Here is a 19,232-nt window from a genome sequence, read left to right as displayed (position 1 = left end):
AAATACCCACACACACACCCTCAAATATACTTCTATTACACTAGAATTCTGACTGTGATACTTGATTAAAAATGACATAATGCTCATTCACTTGCTCTTTAGACTTACCTCTATTAAGGAATGATGACTTCCCAATGTCTCGGTCTCCTTGCCCTCTAAGTTTTGGCTCAGGACTGTTACACAGCATGTAGTGAAGTACTGACTGTAGTTTTATCAGCTGAGCTTGAGCCTCCCAATGAACTGAACAAACTCGCTGACATTCAGATTCCAGTGCCTCTGCTCTACTCTCTGTGCTACTTAAGCTTAAGCGTAACTGAGACACTTCAGCCTCCAGCTTTTGTATGGTGTCTTTGGCATGTTGCTCATTTGCATGGGAAACTTCCAGATCTTGAGTCAGCTGTTCCTCATGAGCTATTAAAGTTGCCTCCTTCTGTACCATCATCTGCTTGAGTGAGTTCTTCTATGGAGGAAAACAATAAAACTTGGACGTAGGAACAAGGATAACTCTTAAGATAAGAAATACCTCCTAGACAAAATAAAAGACAAACTGGGAAAAGTTAATTAAATAGACAAAAGAATACGGTTTGCATATTATTACAAATATAGGTAGTTCTCAATTTACATCGGCAGTTGGGATCTGAATTTCCATCACTAAGGGATGCAGTTGTAAAGTGTGTCTACATTGCTTGGTGACACCAGTGCTTGCAGTCCTGATTGGTGCTTTTAATTGAATCCCTTGGTCATTAGGTGAGGAAACTTCCTGCCGCTTCTAACAATCGAAGTCTGCGGAGGGGGGGGGGGGCAGCAGGAAATTGCAAGAGCCACTCTTCCAGGATGCTGCCAGGTGGGGGAGGCAGTGAGAGTGGATGGATGAGGGAAGGTAAGGAATGGTGTGAGAGGCGCCATGTAAATCAGGAAGGTATGAGAGGATGTGCAAATTTGTGAGGATCATGAGAGGTACTGTACCGTGGGTGAGGGTACACATGGTATAAGGGGCTGTACGAGAGGCACTGAGGGACATAGGCAGGATGTGTGTGAGGGGTGCATGTGGGTTGGGGAGGGTTCATGGGGATGCAAGAGTGCACAAGACGCATTATGTGGGTTAAGAAGACTGCACAAGGGAGAGTGCGAGAAGCACTGTGTGACACAGGAAAGATGCACAGAGGTACATGAGAAGTGTCATGGGGGTCAGAAAGGATAGGTCAATATGCATGAGTGGCCAACAGGACATGAGTGTAGAGAGGCTGGGGGGGGGAGTGCGCAAATGGGGGAAACTTACCCCAGTGACAAGTGATCTTCCCTGTTGGCTATTCCTTTGGCTTTCTGGGGAAACTGGCATGGAAGGTTGCAAGTATTAGTCATATGAGTATAGCAACCAGTCCTAAGTGCAAACAAGTTTCCAAGCATCCCGACTGCAATCACATGGCCACAGGGTACTGAGATGGCCATAACTCTGAGAACCACTTGTAACCACCATTCATTCAGTGCAATATAACTTTGAAGGGTGGCTGTACGAAGGGTGGCTGTATGCAAATCAAAGCCTAGTTGTAGGGCATTACATATTATTATATTAGTTTTACACAAGTAAAGGAAAAATTAAGGCAGGTTATTCCAAGTAATGCAAGAAAGAGGCCAACATATTAGAAAAAATAAAACACTGAAAGTAGGTTTTATTCTAAAAATACTACTGTACATCGATAACATAGATACTGACAATAAAGAGAAAAATAAAAAGGAATTGTTGTGGATGATACCTGGCTAATGAATTCCTGCACTTCTTGTTTCTGCTCAGCAAGCATCTTTTCTGCCTGATTTAGGGCACTATTCAATTTGGTGATTTCATCCTGATGAGCATCGTCCCTCTCTTGCAGTTTCTTGAGTCTGAACTCCTTCTCCTCCAATGAGAGAATCAGGCTAGAAAAAAAGCATGATTTCAGTTGTAGGATAACCACATTTACCGTATTTTTCAGAGTATAAGACGCTCCAAAGTGTAAGATGCACCTAGCTTTTGGGGAGAAAAACAAGGGGGAAAAAATCTACCTCTGCCTCCTTGTAATAAACAGCAAACAGACGATATACACTGTTTGTGGCATTACATTGCAGACTATACTTGTACAGATGCTGTTAAAATTGATGTAGCTTTCTGGAAGTATACATTATTCTCTGCTATTTAAAAGAAGATATAATAGCACTGGGCCTCTTCAGATCAACCATTTATTTTAAAAAGCTTCTATATTTTGTTAAGTTGTCTAGAACAATCATAAAGCAGTCTTTAAAAAAAAGTCTAATAATTTGAATTCTACAGGCATTTATAGTTATTACCTCCTTGCAGCAAACAGCAGTCTGATTAGCACAAAAAAAATCTCCCTCTGCCTCCCAGCAATTTGCCTCATGCAGCAAACAGTAAGTTTCACTTTCAATTTCAGCATAGGCCTCCCGATAATCAATGTTTCAGGATGCAGAGATTGCCATGCCTCCGCAAGCCCCCCTTTTCCCTGTTTGCTGCAAGGAGGTAAATTGCTGGGAGGCAAAGGCCAAAGGGTTGGGGTCGCTGGGTGGGTGGGGCTACATTCGGTATATAAGATGCACCCAAATTTTCACTTCTTTTAGGAGGGGAAAAGTGCGTCTTATACTCTGAAAAATACGGTAAGAACAAAAAAACCAATTTTCTTTTAGATGCTATCAACATGTAGTTTTAGTTCTTTTATGGTACACAGTTATAAACGATGATGTAAAGGCAAAATTTCAGTATATGTCAGAAAATAATAATTACACAAAAATGTGTCAAGCACAGTGTGTATCTGTAAAAGAAGATACCCATACAAAAATTATTCATGTCACATAATTGAGGGAATATATGAGATTAAACTACCAAGAGATCATCTCTCTTAATGTAAACAATGTAATATAAAAACAAGGGAGATCATACCAGCATTAACAAATACAGATGCATGAAATTATAGTGCAATCATTATATGGCAGCAACATTCCTGATAGGATACAATAATTAGTCAGGCAATGCAAACTATAGAAACTAAGCTTTAAGACCTATAAAAGGCTGATTTTTAAATATAAATAATATAAGTATAAGTAAAAATATAAATAATATAAATATAAAAAATCTGTTGAAATAAACAATCAAGATCTATCCTGTCTTTCTCTAAGAGAAGTTTTCACCAAGTACATTCTAAAAAAACCACAATCAATACAAAATCAAAAACACAATATTTATAGGGAATCACCAAAAAGTAACTCTCTCCGATATCATTATTTTCCACTTATGGTTTTTTTGTAGTTTGTGCTTACCTAGCTCGTTCCTGCTCTAGGCTTTCCAATGTTGCCTTAAGCTCCAAATTCTGGTTTTGTTCTTTCTTCATACAGATATCCTTATTTTCCATTTCTTCTTGCTTCTTATGAAGAAGGGCCTGAAATTCTGCATTCTGATATTCAACTTTTTCTTTCCAATTCTGCAACTCTGAACAGCGTTTTTGTGCCTCTTCCCAATGGCTCTGAAGCAGGGCGCTTTCGTGCTCTGCCTCCTCCTGCTGCCTTTGGAGTACAGCTTTCAGTTTGGCATTCTTCAGTTCCACCTCCTCTTTCTGTTGCTGCAGATTTCTGTTCTGAAGTTCTGTCTCCCTTTTCTGATTCTGCAGCAGTTTAACTTGAGATTTTGCCTCTTCCCATTGCCTTTGGAGCTCAGAATTCTGAAGCTCTGCCTTTTCCCACTGACTCTGCTTTCTCTCCAAGGCTTGAAGAGTGGTCTGGTGGTGCTCTAACTCTTCTTGCTTTCTTAGTAGCTTGTTGTTTAGGTGTTTTTCAGTCTCCCACTTGCTTTGCAGCATGGCTGTCAGTTCTGTGTTTTTTTGTTCCAACTCTTCCTTCTGTCTCTGCCACTTAATGTTCTGCTGTACGACCTCCTCTCTCTGTCTTCTCTCTCCTTCTAGTATCTTTTGTAGTTGTGACACTTCAAGCTCTTTCCGTTCAGACAATTCTTGCTTTTCTCTTAAATGCTGCTGAGCCTCTTGATCAAACAGTATGGAAGAATCTTTTGCAGTCAGCAGCTGAAGCTCCAACTCTTGCATCTTAAAAGAGAGAATAAAATAGCAAAGGGAAAAATCATCTGGCTTTCACAAATGTCAACACAATGGTATGGTATACTATGTACAAGTGTAAAGATAGTACATTATGGCTCACTATAAATGAGGAGATAATGCTGCAGGTTTAAACATCTCAAGATAAACTAATTTAATATCAGCCTGAGCTTTTTAAAAATTTCAGTATTTGTCTGATTATAATAGAAATGGCACCAATGCGATGGGATATTACACCATTAAGAAATAGGAAAAACATAAATTTGGCAGAAGGGAAGTTAGATACCAGAATCAGTCTTGTTATATAACCCCAAATATCTGGCTTTTCTTAAAATAATATATAGTTCTGGTAGAAATGTTCTGATTTTTTTTATTTGTATAGCTTTCCATAATGTTTTGGAAAAGTTGACACAATTCAGCTTTAGCCCACACTCACAGATTCTCATTACAATTTCAGAAAGGCTGCATATTAATACATGGCAAGAATAAGTTAAAGCAAAATCACCTGATTTTGTAAACTGTTTCGCTGATTAAGTAGGAGATTTCTTTCTTCTTTGAGAGATTTAATTTCCTCCTTCTGCTTTATTTTCAATGTTTTCATTGTATTTGTGCTATCTTTCAGCTCAGCTTCCAGAAGTTGTACATTACTCTGCCAAAAGATAAATATGTAAGAATTCGGATTTAACATTTCAAACTATATCTGTGCATATCTGGGATTAGTTTCTGTACCACCACCTTTCATTAAGTTTCTAGATACTTATACAATCTAGGAATATATATTCCTGGATGCCTATGCATTCAGAAGAGTGTATTGATAGATGGATTGATTGACTGATTTACTGTGCCATTCCATTCTCGTAGGCTCTGAGCAGCATACAATCATCAAAAAATTAAAATAATATAAAATCTATACTCTGTTTCCCTGAAAATAAGACCTCCCTGGATAATAAGCCCAATTGGGCTTTTGAGTGCAAGACAGGGTCTTATTTTCTTTTGATCCTGAAATAAGCACTTGGCTTAAGCCCTCCCCCAAAAACAAGCCCTCCCTGAAAATATTGGAACACAGCAGCAGCCATGAGGTGACCATGCTCGCTGCCTCCTGCACCTCAAAAATAATAAGAATTATTTATTTGCCCAAAAATAAGGCCAAGTGCTTATTTTTAGGGGAGGGTGTCAAAAGAAAATAAGACCCTGTCTTATTTTCAGGGAAACACGGTATACTTTCAAAAATAGTGCCATCCAGCCTTATATTCTCCTATATAAATTTGTATATCTGAATATTAAATTATATGTATATCTATGTAATGAATAACATGAACGAGATACTATGTAAGAAGTAAAATGAGATTTTAAGCAATTTTTAGCAATTAAACTTTAAACTGATAGCCACTTCCTAGGGCAACAATTGTGCAAGATAATCTGCAACATACTTCACAAATTCCAAATGTATCCACCAGCCTGAAGAAGGTTGGAAACCCTCACTTATATAATCTCTAGGAACCTCTATCCAGTAAGGACAACAAATGAGGGTATTGTATCATGTGAAAGAGTAATAGAAAACAATACAATGGCAGAGTTGGAAGGGACCTTGGAAGTCTTCTAGTCCAACCCCCTGCCTAGGCAGGAAACCCTATACCGTTTCAGACAAATGGCTATCCAATATCTTCTTAAAGACTTCCAGTGTTGGGGCATTCACAACTTCTGGAGGGAAGCTGATTAATTGTTTTAACTATCTGGAAATTTCTCCTCAGTTCTAAGTTGCTTCTCTCCTTGATTAGTTTCCACCCATTGTTTCTTGTTCTACCCTCAGGTGCCTTGGAGAATAGTTTGATTCCCTCTTCTTTGTGGAAACCCCTGAGATATTGGAACACTGCTATAATATCTCCCTAACCCTTCTTTCTATTAAACTAGACATACCCAGTTCTTGCAACCATTCTTCATGTGTTTTAGTCTCTAGTCCCCTAATCATCTTTGTTGCTCTTCTCTGCACTCTTTCTAGAGCAGTGGTAGTCAACCTGGTCCCTACCGCCCACTAGTGGGCTTTACAGCTTTCATGGTGGGCAGTAGGGGTTTGCTGTAACTCTGCTTTATAAATTTTATAAAGTTACTTCCCTACTTTATAAATCACCATTACTGTGCAACCGGTGGGCTGTTAGAAAATTTTACTACTAACAGAGATACAAAAGTAGGTATAAAAAGGTTGACTACCCCTGTTCTAGAGTCTCCACATCTTTTCTACATCGTGGCGACCAAAATTGAATGCAGTATTCCAAGTGTGGCCTTACCAAGGCATTATAAAGTGGTATTAACACTTCACGTGATCTTGATTCTATCCCTCTGTTTATGCAGCTTAGAACTGTGTTGGCTTTTTTGGCAGCTGCTGCACACTGCTGGCTCATATTTAAATGGTTGTCCACTAGGACTCCAAGATCCCTTTCACAGTTACTACTGTTGAGCAAAGTACCACCTATACTGTACCTGTGCATTTCGTTTTTGTTGCCTAAATGTAGAACCTTACTCTTTTCACCATTGAATTTCATTTTATTAGAAAGTGCCCAATGTTCAAGTTTGTCAAGATCCTTCTGTATCTTGAGCCTATCTTTTGGAGTGTTGGCTATTTCTTCCAGCTTGGTGTCATCTGCAAATTTGATGAGTTCCCCATTTATTCCCTCATCCAAATCATTGATGAAGATGTTGAAGAGTACTGGGTCCAAAACAGAGCCTTGGAGTACTCCACTGCATACTTCCCTCCATGAAGATGCAGTTCTATTGAAGACTACACGTTGAGCAAAGTACCACCTATCCATCTGATGGTGATGCTGTCTAACCCACATTCTTCTGCTTTATCTAGTAGTAGGTTATGGTCTACCTTATCAAATGCCTTATTGAAGTCCAAGTAAATTATATCGACAGCATTCTTCTGGTCCACTAATATTGTCATTTTGTCAAATAATGCAATAAGATTAGTCTGGCATGATCTGTTTTTGACAAACCCATGTTGGCTTTTGGCTATTACTTTGTTTGCTTCTAAGTGTTCGCTAATTCGTTGCTTGATTATCTTTTCCAGAATCTTTCCTGGTATTGAGGTCAGGCTGATAGATGTGTAGTTTCCTGGATCTGTTATTTTCTCTTTTTTGAAGATGGGAACCACATCAGCTCTTTTCCAGTTCTGTGGTAGTTCCCCGGTGCTCCAGGATCTCTGAAAGATATAGTTCAGTGGTTCTGAGATCTCGTCTGCCAGTTCCTTCAGAACCCTGGGGTGTAATCCATCCAGTCCTGGTGATTTGAACTCGTCTAGGATAGACAAGTGCTCACTTACCATTTTCTTCCCTATTTCAACTTGTGTTCCTAATCTGATTTTTGTGATGCTGTTTTTGATAGGTTGGACTGTTTTATCCCTTTGTGTAAAGACAAATGCAAAACATGAGTTAAATAGTTCTACTTTCTCTTTGTTGCTTGTCATCTTCTTGCCACTTTCTCCCAGCAATGGACCAATTGTTTCCTTAACTTTTTTCTTGTTTTTAACATGTTGAAAGAAGCTTTTTTTTGGTTATTTTTTACTTTTGTGGCAAGCCTTTCTTCATTGTGAGCCTTAGCTTTCCTCACTTCACCTTTACATGCTCAGACTATTTGCTGATATTCTACCTTAGTTATGTCCCCCCCTTTCCACTTTTTATACTTATTTTTTTTGTCTTTCAATTTGTCAGAGAGTTCTTTATGCAGCCATGCTGGTTTCTTTTGGGAGCTGTTGTTTTTCTTCTTCATTGGTATTGTGCTAGACTGGGCTTTTGTAATCTCATTTTTCAAAATTTCCCAAGCTTCTTGAGTTGTTTTCCCCTTGAGGATTCTCATCCATGGAATTTTTCCCAAGCTCTCTCTTAAGTTTATTGAAATTATCTCTCTTAAAGTCCAAGACTCTATTTCACTTTCTTCTACTACTTGTGTTTGCATAATGTTGAATTCCAATATTGCATGGTCACTTGCCCCCAGGGTTCCTGTGGCTTCAACACCTTCTATCATTTTCTCTCTGTTAGTGAGAATTAAGTCCAATATGGCTGATCCCCTTGTTTCCTTCTCTACTTTTTGAGAAACAAAGTTGTCTGCTAGGTCTGTTAGGAACCTGTTGGATCTTCCACTTGGTGCAGACTTTGTTTCCCAGTTGACGTCAGGGTAGTTAAAATCCCCCACTACTATTGTGGTGTACTTCCTACATAGCTTAGTTAGCTGACTAGCAAAAAGTTTATCTACTTCCTCTGCTTGGTTGAGTGGCCTGTAGACCTACGGCAATGTCATTTCCCCCCCAACCTTTAATATTGACCCAAATGCATTCAAGATAGTTCTCATCATTGTTGTACTCTATTTCTATAGAGAGGTAATTATTTCTTATATATAGTGCAACTCCACCTACTCTTTTATTTGGTCTATTTCTTTTAAATAATTTAAATCCTTCTAGCTGTATGTTCCATTTGTCGGTTTCATCCCACCAAGTTTCTGTAATGGCAACAATATCGTATCTGCTCTCTTTTACTTGAATTTCTAATTCGCCCTGTTTATTCCTCATACACTGTGCATTGGTGTAGTAGTTCCTATAAATCTAATATTGCTTTGAGCTGGATTCTTGGAAGGTTTCAGAGTATTTTTCACTAATCTGCTTAGTTTTACCTGTTCCCTCATTTCAAGTTTTTTCATCTCCTGATGGAGACACTCCAGCTTCTGAGAAGTATTAGCAAGTTTCTCATTTGTTTGGAAGATTTCCTCTCGTAACAATTTCTTTTCATTCTCTTTTTCTAGAAGAGCCTATACAGATAGATAAATATAAAGATGTATTTGGATCAATTAAATACATAAGCATTTTAAATCTACAAGTATCACTGTAGAAATTAACAGTTCATAATAACTTGAAACCAGGCTGTATAATTAGAGTTGAGCATTTCAGTTCTTTTCAAAAGACTCGTTTCCCAAGATTTCTAATCTAAATGCAATTTGCTAAGTATGAAATACCAGAAATATTTGCAGTATTTGTTTTAACAATTTATATCCACTTTCTAATTTAATTTGGTACCTAAAAAGAATCAAATCATGCTGAACATTTTCCATAAAATATACTTTTTTTCTTATATATCACCATGAGGCTCACCTCTCCTTTGTTCTATTTGAAAAGTCACTGTAAATTGCTGAATCAACGTTGGAACAGAATTTCAGGAAAGAAAATGAAATTGCACACATAGCACCTTAAGACGATAAACATGCGAGATTATCTTATGCCTTTCCACTTTATCCTCACACCAAACTTAAGAAACAGAAAGAGGTGCCAGAGAGCAATTGACAAGCTCAACTTTTTTTGGAGACGCATCTCTAGAACTTCAGCTTCATATACTGTTTCCCAGAAGTTGACCCAGAAGTAACTCAAGGAAAGGATGTTTTCTTTCATTCCCCCATGTGATGATTTGTCTCTGGTTTGTTTTCTCCATAAACTTTCTGGCTAATTCTCAGAAAGGGTGAAGCTAGTCAGAAATAGGTTTTCACCTAGTCAGTGTGAATGAAGCTTTTATATTAAAATTGCAAATAGAAGATTCACCAATGTATTCTCAAATTAGATTTCCAGATATTAATCAGGGATAAATGTGTTTTAGAAATGCACTGCATGAAACGGAATACAAGTACTCAAAAACCAATTTTAAGAGGTTTTTAAAAACCTGTGAGACCAAAGAATGGTCGCAGGAACTGGGTATGTCTAGTTTAATAGAAAGAAGGACTAGTGGAGACATGATAGCAGTGTTCTAATATCTCAGGGGTTACCACAAAGAAGAGGGAGTCAAACTATTTTCCAAGGCACCTGAGGGTAGAACAAGAAGCAATGGGTGGAAACTAATCAAGGAGAGAAGCAACTTAGAACTGAGGAGAAATTTCTTGACAGTTAGAACAATTAATCAGTGGAACAGCTTGCCTCCAGAAGTTGTGAATGCCCCAACACTGGAAGTCTTTAAGAAGATGTTGGATAGCCATTTGTCTGAAACGGTATAAGGTTTCCTGCCTAGGCAGGGGGTTGGACTAGAAGACTTCCAAGGTCCCTTCCAACTCTGCTATTGTATTGTATTAAAGTCAGCACAGAAGATATATAAAATGTAAAAGTGTTAAATATACTTAATGCCTGTTGAATATTAACACAAGCAAGAGAGTATCCCTTTAGCATCTTCAATTTTTATCACTCCAAATTCTGCATAATAGCAATTCTTTTTTGATCACTACAAAATTTTCAACATCCTCATCTCAAGAATTCTTATTACCTAAAGGAATGATAGACACCAAACATGGGCAGGCCTATGTGTGAATGGTATATGTGTAAGTAACAGCCAGTTGGAAGATATGCATTTGTAATTTTTTTAATATATAAAACAATAAAAAAGAGGAATAAGTGGCAATAATATTCCACATTAGTATATCAGAGTCATAAATAATATAATAAAAGAGAAAAACAAAAGGGCTGAAGCACAAACTTCCAGATATGCAGATTCTCAGCAATTACCATCCTGGCAAGAGAATTTTGAGGAATGAAGTCTAGATAACCTAATGGTGTTCAGAGTGGAGAAGGAAGTTTTAACACAAGCCATACTACCTCTTGTTTGGCATTTTCAGCTTTAATGAGCTCATCTTCCATATGGGTTTGAATTTCAGTGATGATCTCCTGCAGTTCCAACAGCTTCCTTTCATAGACACTTTCAAGCTCTTCTTTCTCCTTGACAACATGTTCTAATTCTATTCGGTGACGTTCACGTTCATTTCTCTAGAAATACATCAGGCAAAAATCTAATCAATACATAGAGGGAAGAAAAGAATGATTTCTTCTTTAACCACTAAATCAAAGGCTCTGCTTTTAAACAAAGATTTGAACTGAGTTTACTAAAGACAAAATACTATGCCTTAAGGTCATATAATGACCCCAAAAAGAATTGACCAGAAAGAGAACACATAAGTTGAGGTGAAACAGAGCATCTGGAGAAAAGAAAAAAAATGGTTGTATAATAGCGTATAATAGAATAGTGTGAGGTATAGCAATCATGTGAGAAACAGAACCAATGACAGAGTAACTGTTTCAATGCTTGCCAGCTTCTGAGAGAGTATGTCCATTTCTTCTTTATGTACAGCGTAGCAGTGGCTGAGGGTTTCTTGGTGCTTCTGTTCTATCTGTGATAGCTGCTGTGCTTTTTCTTCTTTCTCTTCTTCAATTTTTGATTTTGCAGCTTCCAGCTCAGCCCTAAGACATTTCACTTCTCCTGAAATAATAAGCAAAGAAGAACCAGAATTTCTACTTAATTTCATTTCCCGTTAACCAAGGAAAATATAAGTATCCTACTGTTTCATGAAAACTCCAACTATTTCTCACCTTGTATCACTTCTTTGGCCTGGCTAATTGTCTGCATTTTCATTTCCAGTTGATCTCGGGTAATGTTTAATTCAGATAATTGCTGTTGAGCCTGGAAGAAATTTGATTCCAAGAGATCCTTTCCTGACCTACAAGAACCAGACATAAAATTGGCATTTAGTCTTTGCTTCTTTCTTGTACAACACTATGAAACCTGAAATACACAATGAGAAAAAATGTCACATTTGAAGTACTCCAACTAGAATCTCGCTATATAAACTATAATAACTTTAGTAAATATCTGTATGCCAAGCTGATACCAGATAGTTAATATGGAAAGAACACACTTTTGTGTGTGCACTGTATTTATACCTTGAAAGCAAATCTGACAAATTATATGTATAATTTAAAACTTGAATAAGGTTTGAATAATAGCAACAGTACTTAGACTTATATATTACTTCATAGTGCTTTACAACCCTTTCTAAGCCTTTTACCTAGTCAGCATATCACCCCCAACAATCTGGGTCCTCATTTTACCAACCTTGGAAGGATGGAAGGCTGAGTTAATCGTGAGTCTGGTAACATTTGAATTGCCAAACCTCTGGCAGCCAGCAGTCAGCAGAAATAACCTGCAGTACTGCATTCTAACCACTGCACCATCACGGTTCTTATAATATGGTGTATAAGAGGTGGTATAATAATGTGGTATAATAATATAACTGCTATTTATTTCTTAAGTTGCTTTCTGCAAGGGTAGACCTATCTCTAATAAAAGAGCTTTGTATTATGAAATATGAAGATTTTTTTTCAGAATCCAGATGAACAGATAGTTATTTAGTCAAATAATCTTCATCCAACACTTTACCTAAATTTTGACACCTGCTCTGTAAGAGTCAGTCTGTCTCTCTCAACAACTTTTAGTCGTACTTCCAAAGCAGTTTTTTCACGCATTAGCAATTCCTTTTCTCTAGAAGCCTTGGACAGCATTTCCCCTGTATGAATTAGCTCTTGATTTGCTTGTTCCAAACTAGTTTGATATATTTCATTCTGATGTTGTACCTACAAGAAAAAAAATGTTTAGTATAAATAGATACCATAATAGATGGTATCTATTATAGATACCATAATAAAAAAAGAAATATTCATTATTTTTTTACTTATATGTATAAAAATTTGTATAGTACCCACCGGGATAAATCAATAAAACAAATACTAAAATCTACTACATCTTTAAATTTAAACTGTTTTATGTACTTTTTTTAAAAAATAACTTATATTGCGAACTATTACTCTGGGCAACTCATAAAACAAATAAAAACAGCAAAAAAAAAAAACATCCCTCCCCACAATAAAAACTTCTGGCATCCCAGACCAACTTTCTTCTATAAATTAGTGTACTAAACTTTGCTGGGCTCCTGCCTGATTGTATTCCAATCATCGGTCTCTGACATAAGAAACAATGCTCTAATATATTTATGCAGGTTCGCTTTTAATACTCACTTGACTCAGCTTCTCATTTGCCTCTTCCTTTTCACCTGTTAATATTTTCAATTCGTTCCGTAAGCTTTCCTGCAGCTCCTCGGCCTCATACAGCAACTGTTCCAAACGACACTTCTCTGCACTTAATTCTTCATTTGTTCTTTCTGCCTGGTTAAGCTGCTTTTGCAAGGAAGCCCATCTCCTTTCCATGTAATCTACTTTGTCCAAGAGTGTCTGGTTTTCTTGTTCTAACTGAATGTAATTAAAGATCAACAATTAATAAAGATAATCTTAGCTTGAAGAAACACTTCTGAGTTGAACACAATCACTGAATTAACATATGCCTTATTTTCATACTACATGCCATTCAGCTTAAAAACAATAGGTCTGATACATGTTCTTACCTTGAAAATTAGTTGATTTAAACTCACTTTATCCAGTGCTAGTGCTTCATTAAGGGCACTCATCTTTGTAACTGTATCATGAAGGTTAGCAGTTTCTGCCTTCAGCCTATTGTGCCCACTGGTGAGCTTTGCAAGAGACTCTTCAGCCTTACAGAATGAAACGCATCAAATACAAGCATCTATTAATCACTTTGACAATTTATATTCAGTGGCTTGAACATGCGCCAAATTCTGCTCATCCAATTATGGCTAAACAATGTAATCTCAGGAATAGTATTGGGGATAAGGAGAGGAAAAGATGGTGTTGTAATTGCCTTCTGTGTGACAACATATTTCTATGCTTAACATACTTAGAACGGGACAAGCTGTTTTTATATTATTAACTGGAATTCTATATAAAACTCAGGAAATATGTAACATATATTACATTTTTTTATTAGCCTGACCATTACAGCCATTCCTCATTTAGTATCTTTACTGATCAATAAGTGCGTTTAACAAAAACCTTCAGTGTAAAACTAATTACGGTCCCCCACGTTTCAGGCAGCATTGCAGCCAGCAGGAGGGTTCTAATCAACTAATTAAGGTCATAGAGCTGAGCTTGTTAACTTGCATTTAGCACTTTTAAGGAAGCACTGCATTGTGGAGAAAAGCAGCACAAGAAGAGATAGCTTGTTTATGCAATCTTTTAGCCCTGTGACTGGAGAGGACACTCTATGAGAGAACGTGATCTGAATAAGACAACAGCTACTGGTGATCTTCACACCACTGTTCACTTACTCAGTAAGTTATGCCTCACTATCAAGTCAATAGATCAGAATGTAGTTAGTAAATGAGGAAACGATATAGTATATAACATTGAATATGACATTTATACTTTACACATTTCTAGTTTAAGTTCAAGTATAAGATAATGTCTCAACAAGAAGAGTACATTAATAGTACCTGCTCTAAAGCTAAAGCAAGTTCATATTTTTCTTGCTTCATCAGTTCTCCATCAAGATGAGATTTTTCCAATGATTCTCTCATAGCTATCAATTCCTTTTTTATTAATGAATGCTTTTCTTCAAGAGCATTTTGATCTTCCTGACTGAAAAAAATATATTTAAAAAAGGCTAATATACATGTATTTTCTATCAAAACAAAACAATATTCTGCCCTAAGAAAACTGTCCTAAGAGTATTGAAAGCTGGTTTTGCAGCCAAGGTACTACTAATTCACTCAAAGTAGTAAAATTTACAAAACTCAAATACAGTACAATGGAGGGAATAGAGAGAAAAGCACTCTATTTTTTTTTCTGTCAAGCTGTATCAATAAACTGAAGATGCTTATTTCCAGCATTGGCATATTGAAGCATTGCAACTTGTGTCAATATACTGGATACATTTTCTAAATAGTTTTAAATACACATGTTCTAAATATACACACACGAGTATATTATTTTGCAAGGTAGCTTACACAGGCTATCATAGGTAAAGGTTTAATTGCCTTTATGGTATATTAGCCAAAATGTGCCCAAACTGATTACAGTCCACCCCAATTCTTAGGATGTTTCATCTGACACTAAGGTTGGTAACCTAGTCAACACTATCACTACTTACTAAAAAGTATTATATTAAAGCCACAACTAGAACAACTAGATAAATATATGTGTCTTTATAGAAAATTAATCTTCCAACAGAATGATTAAGAAAAAGTTTTATTTTAAAAAAAGAAGAACAGATGCATAATGTGGGAGCGGGTCATTTTTTTAGGGCAAACTATTACTCTTTGGGGAATGTGTGAAGAAAACAAGCAAAAAAGCTCACATGTATTCTCTCTCACGCATTAGCCTTTCCAATTCATCCTGTCTTTCTTCTTTCTCTCCATCTGCCATATCACCTTTCAGCTGTAGCTCTGTGTTACTTTGGCGTAAATGCTGGGCCTCCTGTTCCAAAATTTCCAGCTGTTGCTGCAGTTCCATTCTAGATTTGTCCAGGGTTTCATGGTCACTGTGAAACAGCAGCCTCCTGTTAGGTAGTTGCTTATATGCTGGAAATGAATAATAACTAACAGGGCAACAGCAAATAGATATATAAGGGAAATGTTAATATTAATAACTAGCTGAATACCCATGCTTCATGACGAAACTATATGATCAGGCTATGCAGTAGAAATTCGGTTCACAATCCGTTGGCTCAGTGGTGGTTGGTGATAGAAACACATAAGGGAATATCGCTCCCTCCACCTTGAGTTCAGAAGCAGTTCCATAGGTGGAAGGTGTAGACATGTTGGTGTGGTACTGATGTTTAGTAATATAAAGAGCCCCAGACCACTCCTTAGTGACGAAGTGGAACATCTGCCAGTTTCAACTGAGGTAACGGAATGTGGACAGAGTTTGGTCAGTGGTGGTCGGTGATTGAAACACATAAGGGAATATTGTTCCTGCCGTGCAGTTGGAACAGAGTTCTTTTCAGGTGGGGAGGGAGAGTAGAACTCCTTAGTATCAGAGCATGTTAATTACTGTATAAGAAATACTAATAATTTGATGGTCATTTCGAAAAATCCTTTCTTAGCTAGCACCTAGAAGCCAAGAGGAACATACATGCCAATTTCAACTGTAGGCTTTACAGTTCTGGAGATTTTGTGATAATGTGATAATGTGCGAGTGGATACTATATAGATTAATAGTATATTTAAAAAAGAATTACTGGCATCGCTCAGATATTTTGAGACTACAGCTCCTAATCAGGGGAGGCAAAAGAATTCCAGGAATTGCAAACACAACACATCTGAAGGCCGCACATTGGAGAAGATACTTTAAAGCTAGAGAAAGCTAACCTAATGCATACCTACGGTAAGTCTCCAGTACAGATTGTAAATGCTGAAGCTGGCTTGCATATGTGTCTCGTTCTCCTTCTAATCTTTCTACCTTATCTCTTAGGAAGCTGCACTGCTCTTCCTGCTGCTTTTGTTGCTTTTCCAAAGCAGTGGCAGAATCTTGACTTTCCAATAGCTGTTGCCTCAATTGCTGCAAAAGGAGAAAAGAAACCCAAGAAAATCAGACTTAAAATGCATGATGAGAGAATGAAGAGTGAATATTTACAGAGACCAAGTGTTGAAATTTTTATAAGAGAAAGAAGTATCCTTATCAGTCCTCTTACCTCTACTTGATTTCTTCTCCCAGCAAGCACATCACGTAAAAGAAGGAGGGTCACATCTGAATCACCAGTATTCAGTTCCATGATACCACAAGGGTCAGCAAACTTTTCAACTTGCCTGATGCCAGTTGTTGCATCATTCTCACTAATAAGTGCCTGAAATCCAAACCAATATCACTCTGCTAGTTTTTCATATTAAAACCAACACCTACCCAGAATCACCCACATAGGATTTATTCTTTTGAAAGATTATAGTGAACAATGGGTAAGTCACTAACCTTATTCATACTTTATATCTGCACAAAAGCTTACCAAGTTGAATTAAGACTAGGGCATCTCAGTATTACATCTGACATCCACTATCCATATGCTGAGTACTGCTTATAAGAATTAACCTGCCAGCAGAACTTGCAATTCATGAGATTGTGGAATAACAGACTGATTATGTAGATCTATAAGCAGGTGCTCCATGAATAATCACACTATTGTCAGTGCTGGGTTTTGGAGATGTACAATTGAAAAAACATAACCTTGATAACTGTTTCTCCAAATATCGTAAATCCAAATAATATGTAATGAGAATGTCTGTATTTCAGAAGCGATGGGTGGAATATAAAACAACTTCTCCCATTTAAATTGACTATCATCACATAATGAAAGATACATATTTCTGAAACAACAGAACATGTTCTCCAGAGTGTCTCAAAGTAATATGATTATTTTGTTATTAAATACAAAACAATTTTATGAACATATTTCTAATATATTAAGATAGGCATTGTCTTCCTTCTAAACACATAAGAAATCCATAACCAACAATCTACCTCTTCTCCTGAAAATGTATTTCAGAATACATTACACAGAAAGGGGTGTGTAAGTCATTTAGTCCAGCACCATGCTTATCCAATCTATTTAAAAGCCTCCAGTGAGTGACAATCCACTCTGACTGAACTCTGCTGATTGGTTAATACAAAGATAACAAAATAACACAAATTTTGCTGAAGCTGTATTGGTTACCAGAAGGTTTCTCAGTCCAATTCAAAGTTCTGATTATTAACTATAAAGCTTTTTATGGCTCAAGTCTCTGTTACTTTTGGGTACTAGGTAAAATTTATCTGACCACTCTGCAAAGGCAAATGGGTAGTGAAAAAGTCCTCCCTCGTGAAAAGTCAAGGGAAAGGGAATGGGGCAGAAAACTCCTTCAATAGGAAACCACCTGATGTTTGAACTAAGGATGACACTTTCTTTTTTGTCCTTTTAAAAAATACAAATACTATGTTCTTCAGCAGGTTTTGAGATGCAAGGTGGAGGGAGATATAAGCAATCAGCTAACACAGGGAAGTACCTATGTTTTGGAGGGCAATATTACTTTGATTTGATTTGATTTGACTTAAAACTGTGTGGGTTTTTTTGGTCATTAAGAACCCCTATAGCCTGAGATGACAACAAAAATTATTGTAAATCAGTAAGTCTTTGGCATAATCCTATTCTATATTTTGTAAATTGGGGCCTCTAATGTAATGCCTGCTGTATAATAAATGTATTTTTCTGATTGGCCACATTCATCACAGTGGTTTGTTATGAGTGGACAAAGGCCAGCCATACACTACAAAGTATCATGTTTCCCCGAAAATAAGACAGAGTCTTATTTACTTTTGATCCCCCAAATAAGCACTTGGCCGTATTTTTGGGGAGGTCTTATTATTTTTGAGGTGCAGGAGGTGGTAAGTATGGTCACCTCATGGCTGCTGCTGTGTTGCAATATTTTTGGGGAGGGTTTATTTTCGGGGGGAGGGCTTATTTTAGCGCATGCACTCAAAAGCCCGATTGGGCTTACAGTATTATCCGGGGAGGTCTTATTTTGGGGGAAACCGGGTATGCTCCTCAATATCCAAATGTGTACCTCTAGGCAAAGGAATGTGATATTTAATTTATATTTTTAAAAGTAACAGAATCATGAAAAGCTATCCAAATTATATTACCTGGGTAATTTCTGTCAATACATGTTGCAGAGAAAATATCTCTTCACTGATATCTTTGCTTGGTTTTTGGTCACAATCTATCTTCAAATTATTAGCCTTCTGAAAAAATAAGCATATTAGAATTAAATCACTGTTTATAGAATCTGAATCCTCACAAACATCGGGACTTAGAACATAATTTAATGGAAATACTGAATGACAACATATCAATAAAACTGCAATGGGCATATCTCACTGGCCAAAATATTTATATGAAAGCATACCGAAAGGACTTCTATCTGTAGGCAAATCCATCAAGTATTACAAGATTCCAGAGCAGTACAGGGAAATTAGTACTTCTTAACTAGCTATTAAAAGTGATATGAAATTTACACAAGCACAAAACCTGAGAGAAAATTTTTATAAGATGTTTTATAGATGGCATTTAGATCCTAAAAAGCTGGCTTCGATGTACCCGAATGTACAGCCTAAATGTTGGAGATGTGGTTCTCTCGATGCTACATATTTTCATATATGGTGGACTTGTCAAAAGGTTAAGGCATTTTGGATAAAAATGTGGTGGATTATGCAAAATATTTTTAAAAGAAGGATAAAGTTTACTCCTCAGTTATTTTTACTAGGTATATGTACTGAATTTACAGCGGTAGAGACTAATTTGGTTCTGCACTTAATAACGGCAGCAAGACTGTTGGTGGCACAATACTGGAAGAAGGAAGACTTGCCTACAACTCAAGAATGGACATTGAAAGTTACAAACCTAGCCGAGATGG

The 19,232-nt window shown here is 37.0% G+C and overlaps 1 protein-coding gene across 1 annotated transcript in view; it reads right to left on the bottom strand.

The window, feature by feature from the left end:
* The window catches only part of LOC116509438 (centrosome-associated protein CEP250-like), a 100,180-nt gene that overhangs the window by 16,411 nt on the left and 64,537 nt on the right, over positions 1–19,232 (bottom strand). Inside the window, exons 45-60 of the mRNA XM_032218595.1 lie at positions 18,463–18,561; positions 16,484–16,636; positions 16,172–16,350; positions 15,149–15,331; positions 14,286–14,430; positions 13,341–13,487; positions 12,958–13,188; positions 12,323–12,516; positions 11,476–11,603; positions 11,196–11,365; positions 10,708–10,875; positions 8,754–8,888; positions 4,597–4,740; positions 3,307–4,082; positions 1,755–1,914; positions 109–460 (exon numbers count right to left, since the gene is read on the bottom strand). Of these exons, the coding sequence (XP_032074486.1) occupies positions 109–460; positions 1,755–1,914; positions 3,307–4,082; positions 4,597–4,740; positions 8,754–8,888; positions 10,708–10,875; positions 11,196–11,365; positions 11,476–11,603; positions 12,323–12,516; positions 12,958–13,188; positions 13,341–13,487; positions 14,286–14,430; positions 15,149–15,331; positions 16,172–16,350; positions 16,484–16,636; positions 18,463–18,561 (3,364 nt within the window). The remainder of the gene's footprint in view (positions 1–108; positions 461–1,754; positions 1,915–3,306; positions 4,083–4,596; positions 4,741–8,753; positions 8,889–10,707; positions 10,876–11,195; positions 11,366–11,475; positions 11,604–12,322; positions 12,517–12,957; positions 13,189–13,340; positions 13,488–14,285; positions 14,431–15,148; positions 15,332–16,171; positions 16,351–16,483; positions 16,637–18,462; positions 18,562–19,232) is intronic.

The sequence above is a fragment of the Thamnophis elegans genome, chromosome 5, assembly GCF_009769535.1.
Source record: "Thamnophis elegans isolate rThaEle1 chromosome 5, rThaEle1.pri, whole genome shotgun sequence".
NCBI classification, from domain to species: Eukaryota; Metazoa; Chordata; class Lepidosauria; order Squamata; family Colubridae; genus Thamnophis; species Thamnophis elegans.
The sequence above is the reverse complement of the archived record's forward strand: the minus strand, read 5'-3'. Positions and strand labels throughout refer to the sequence as shown.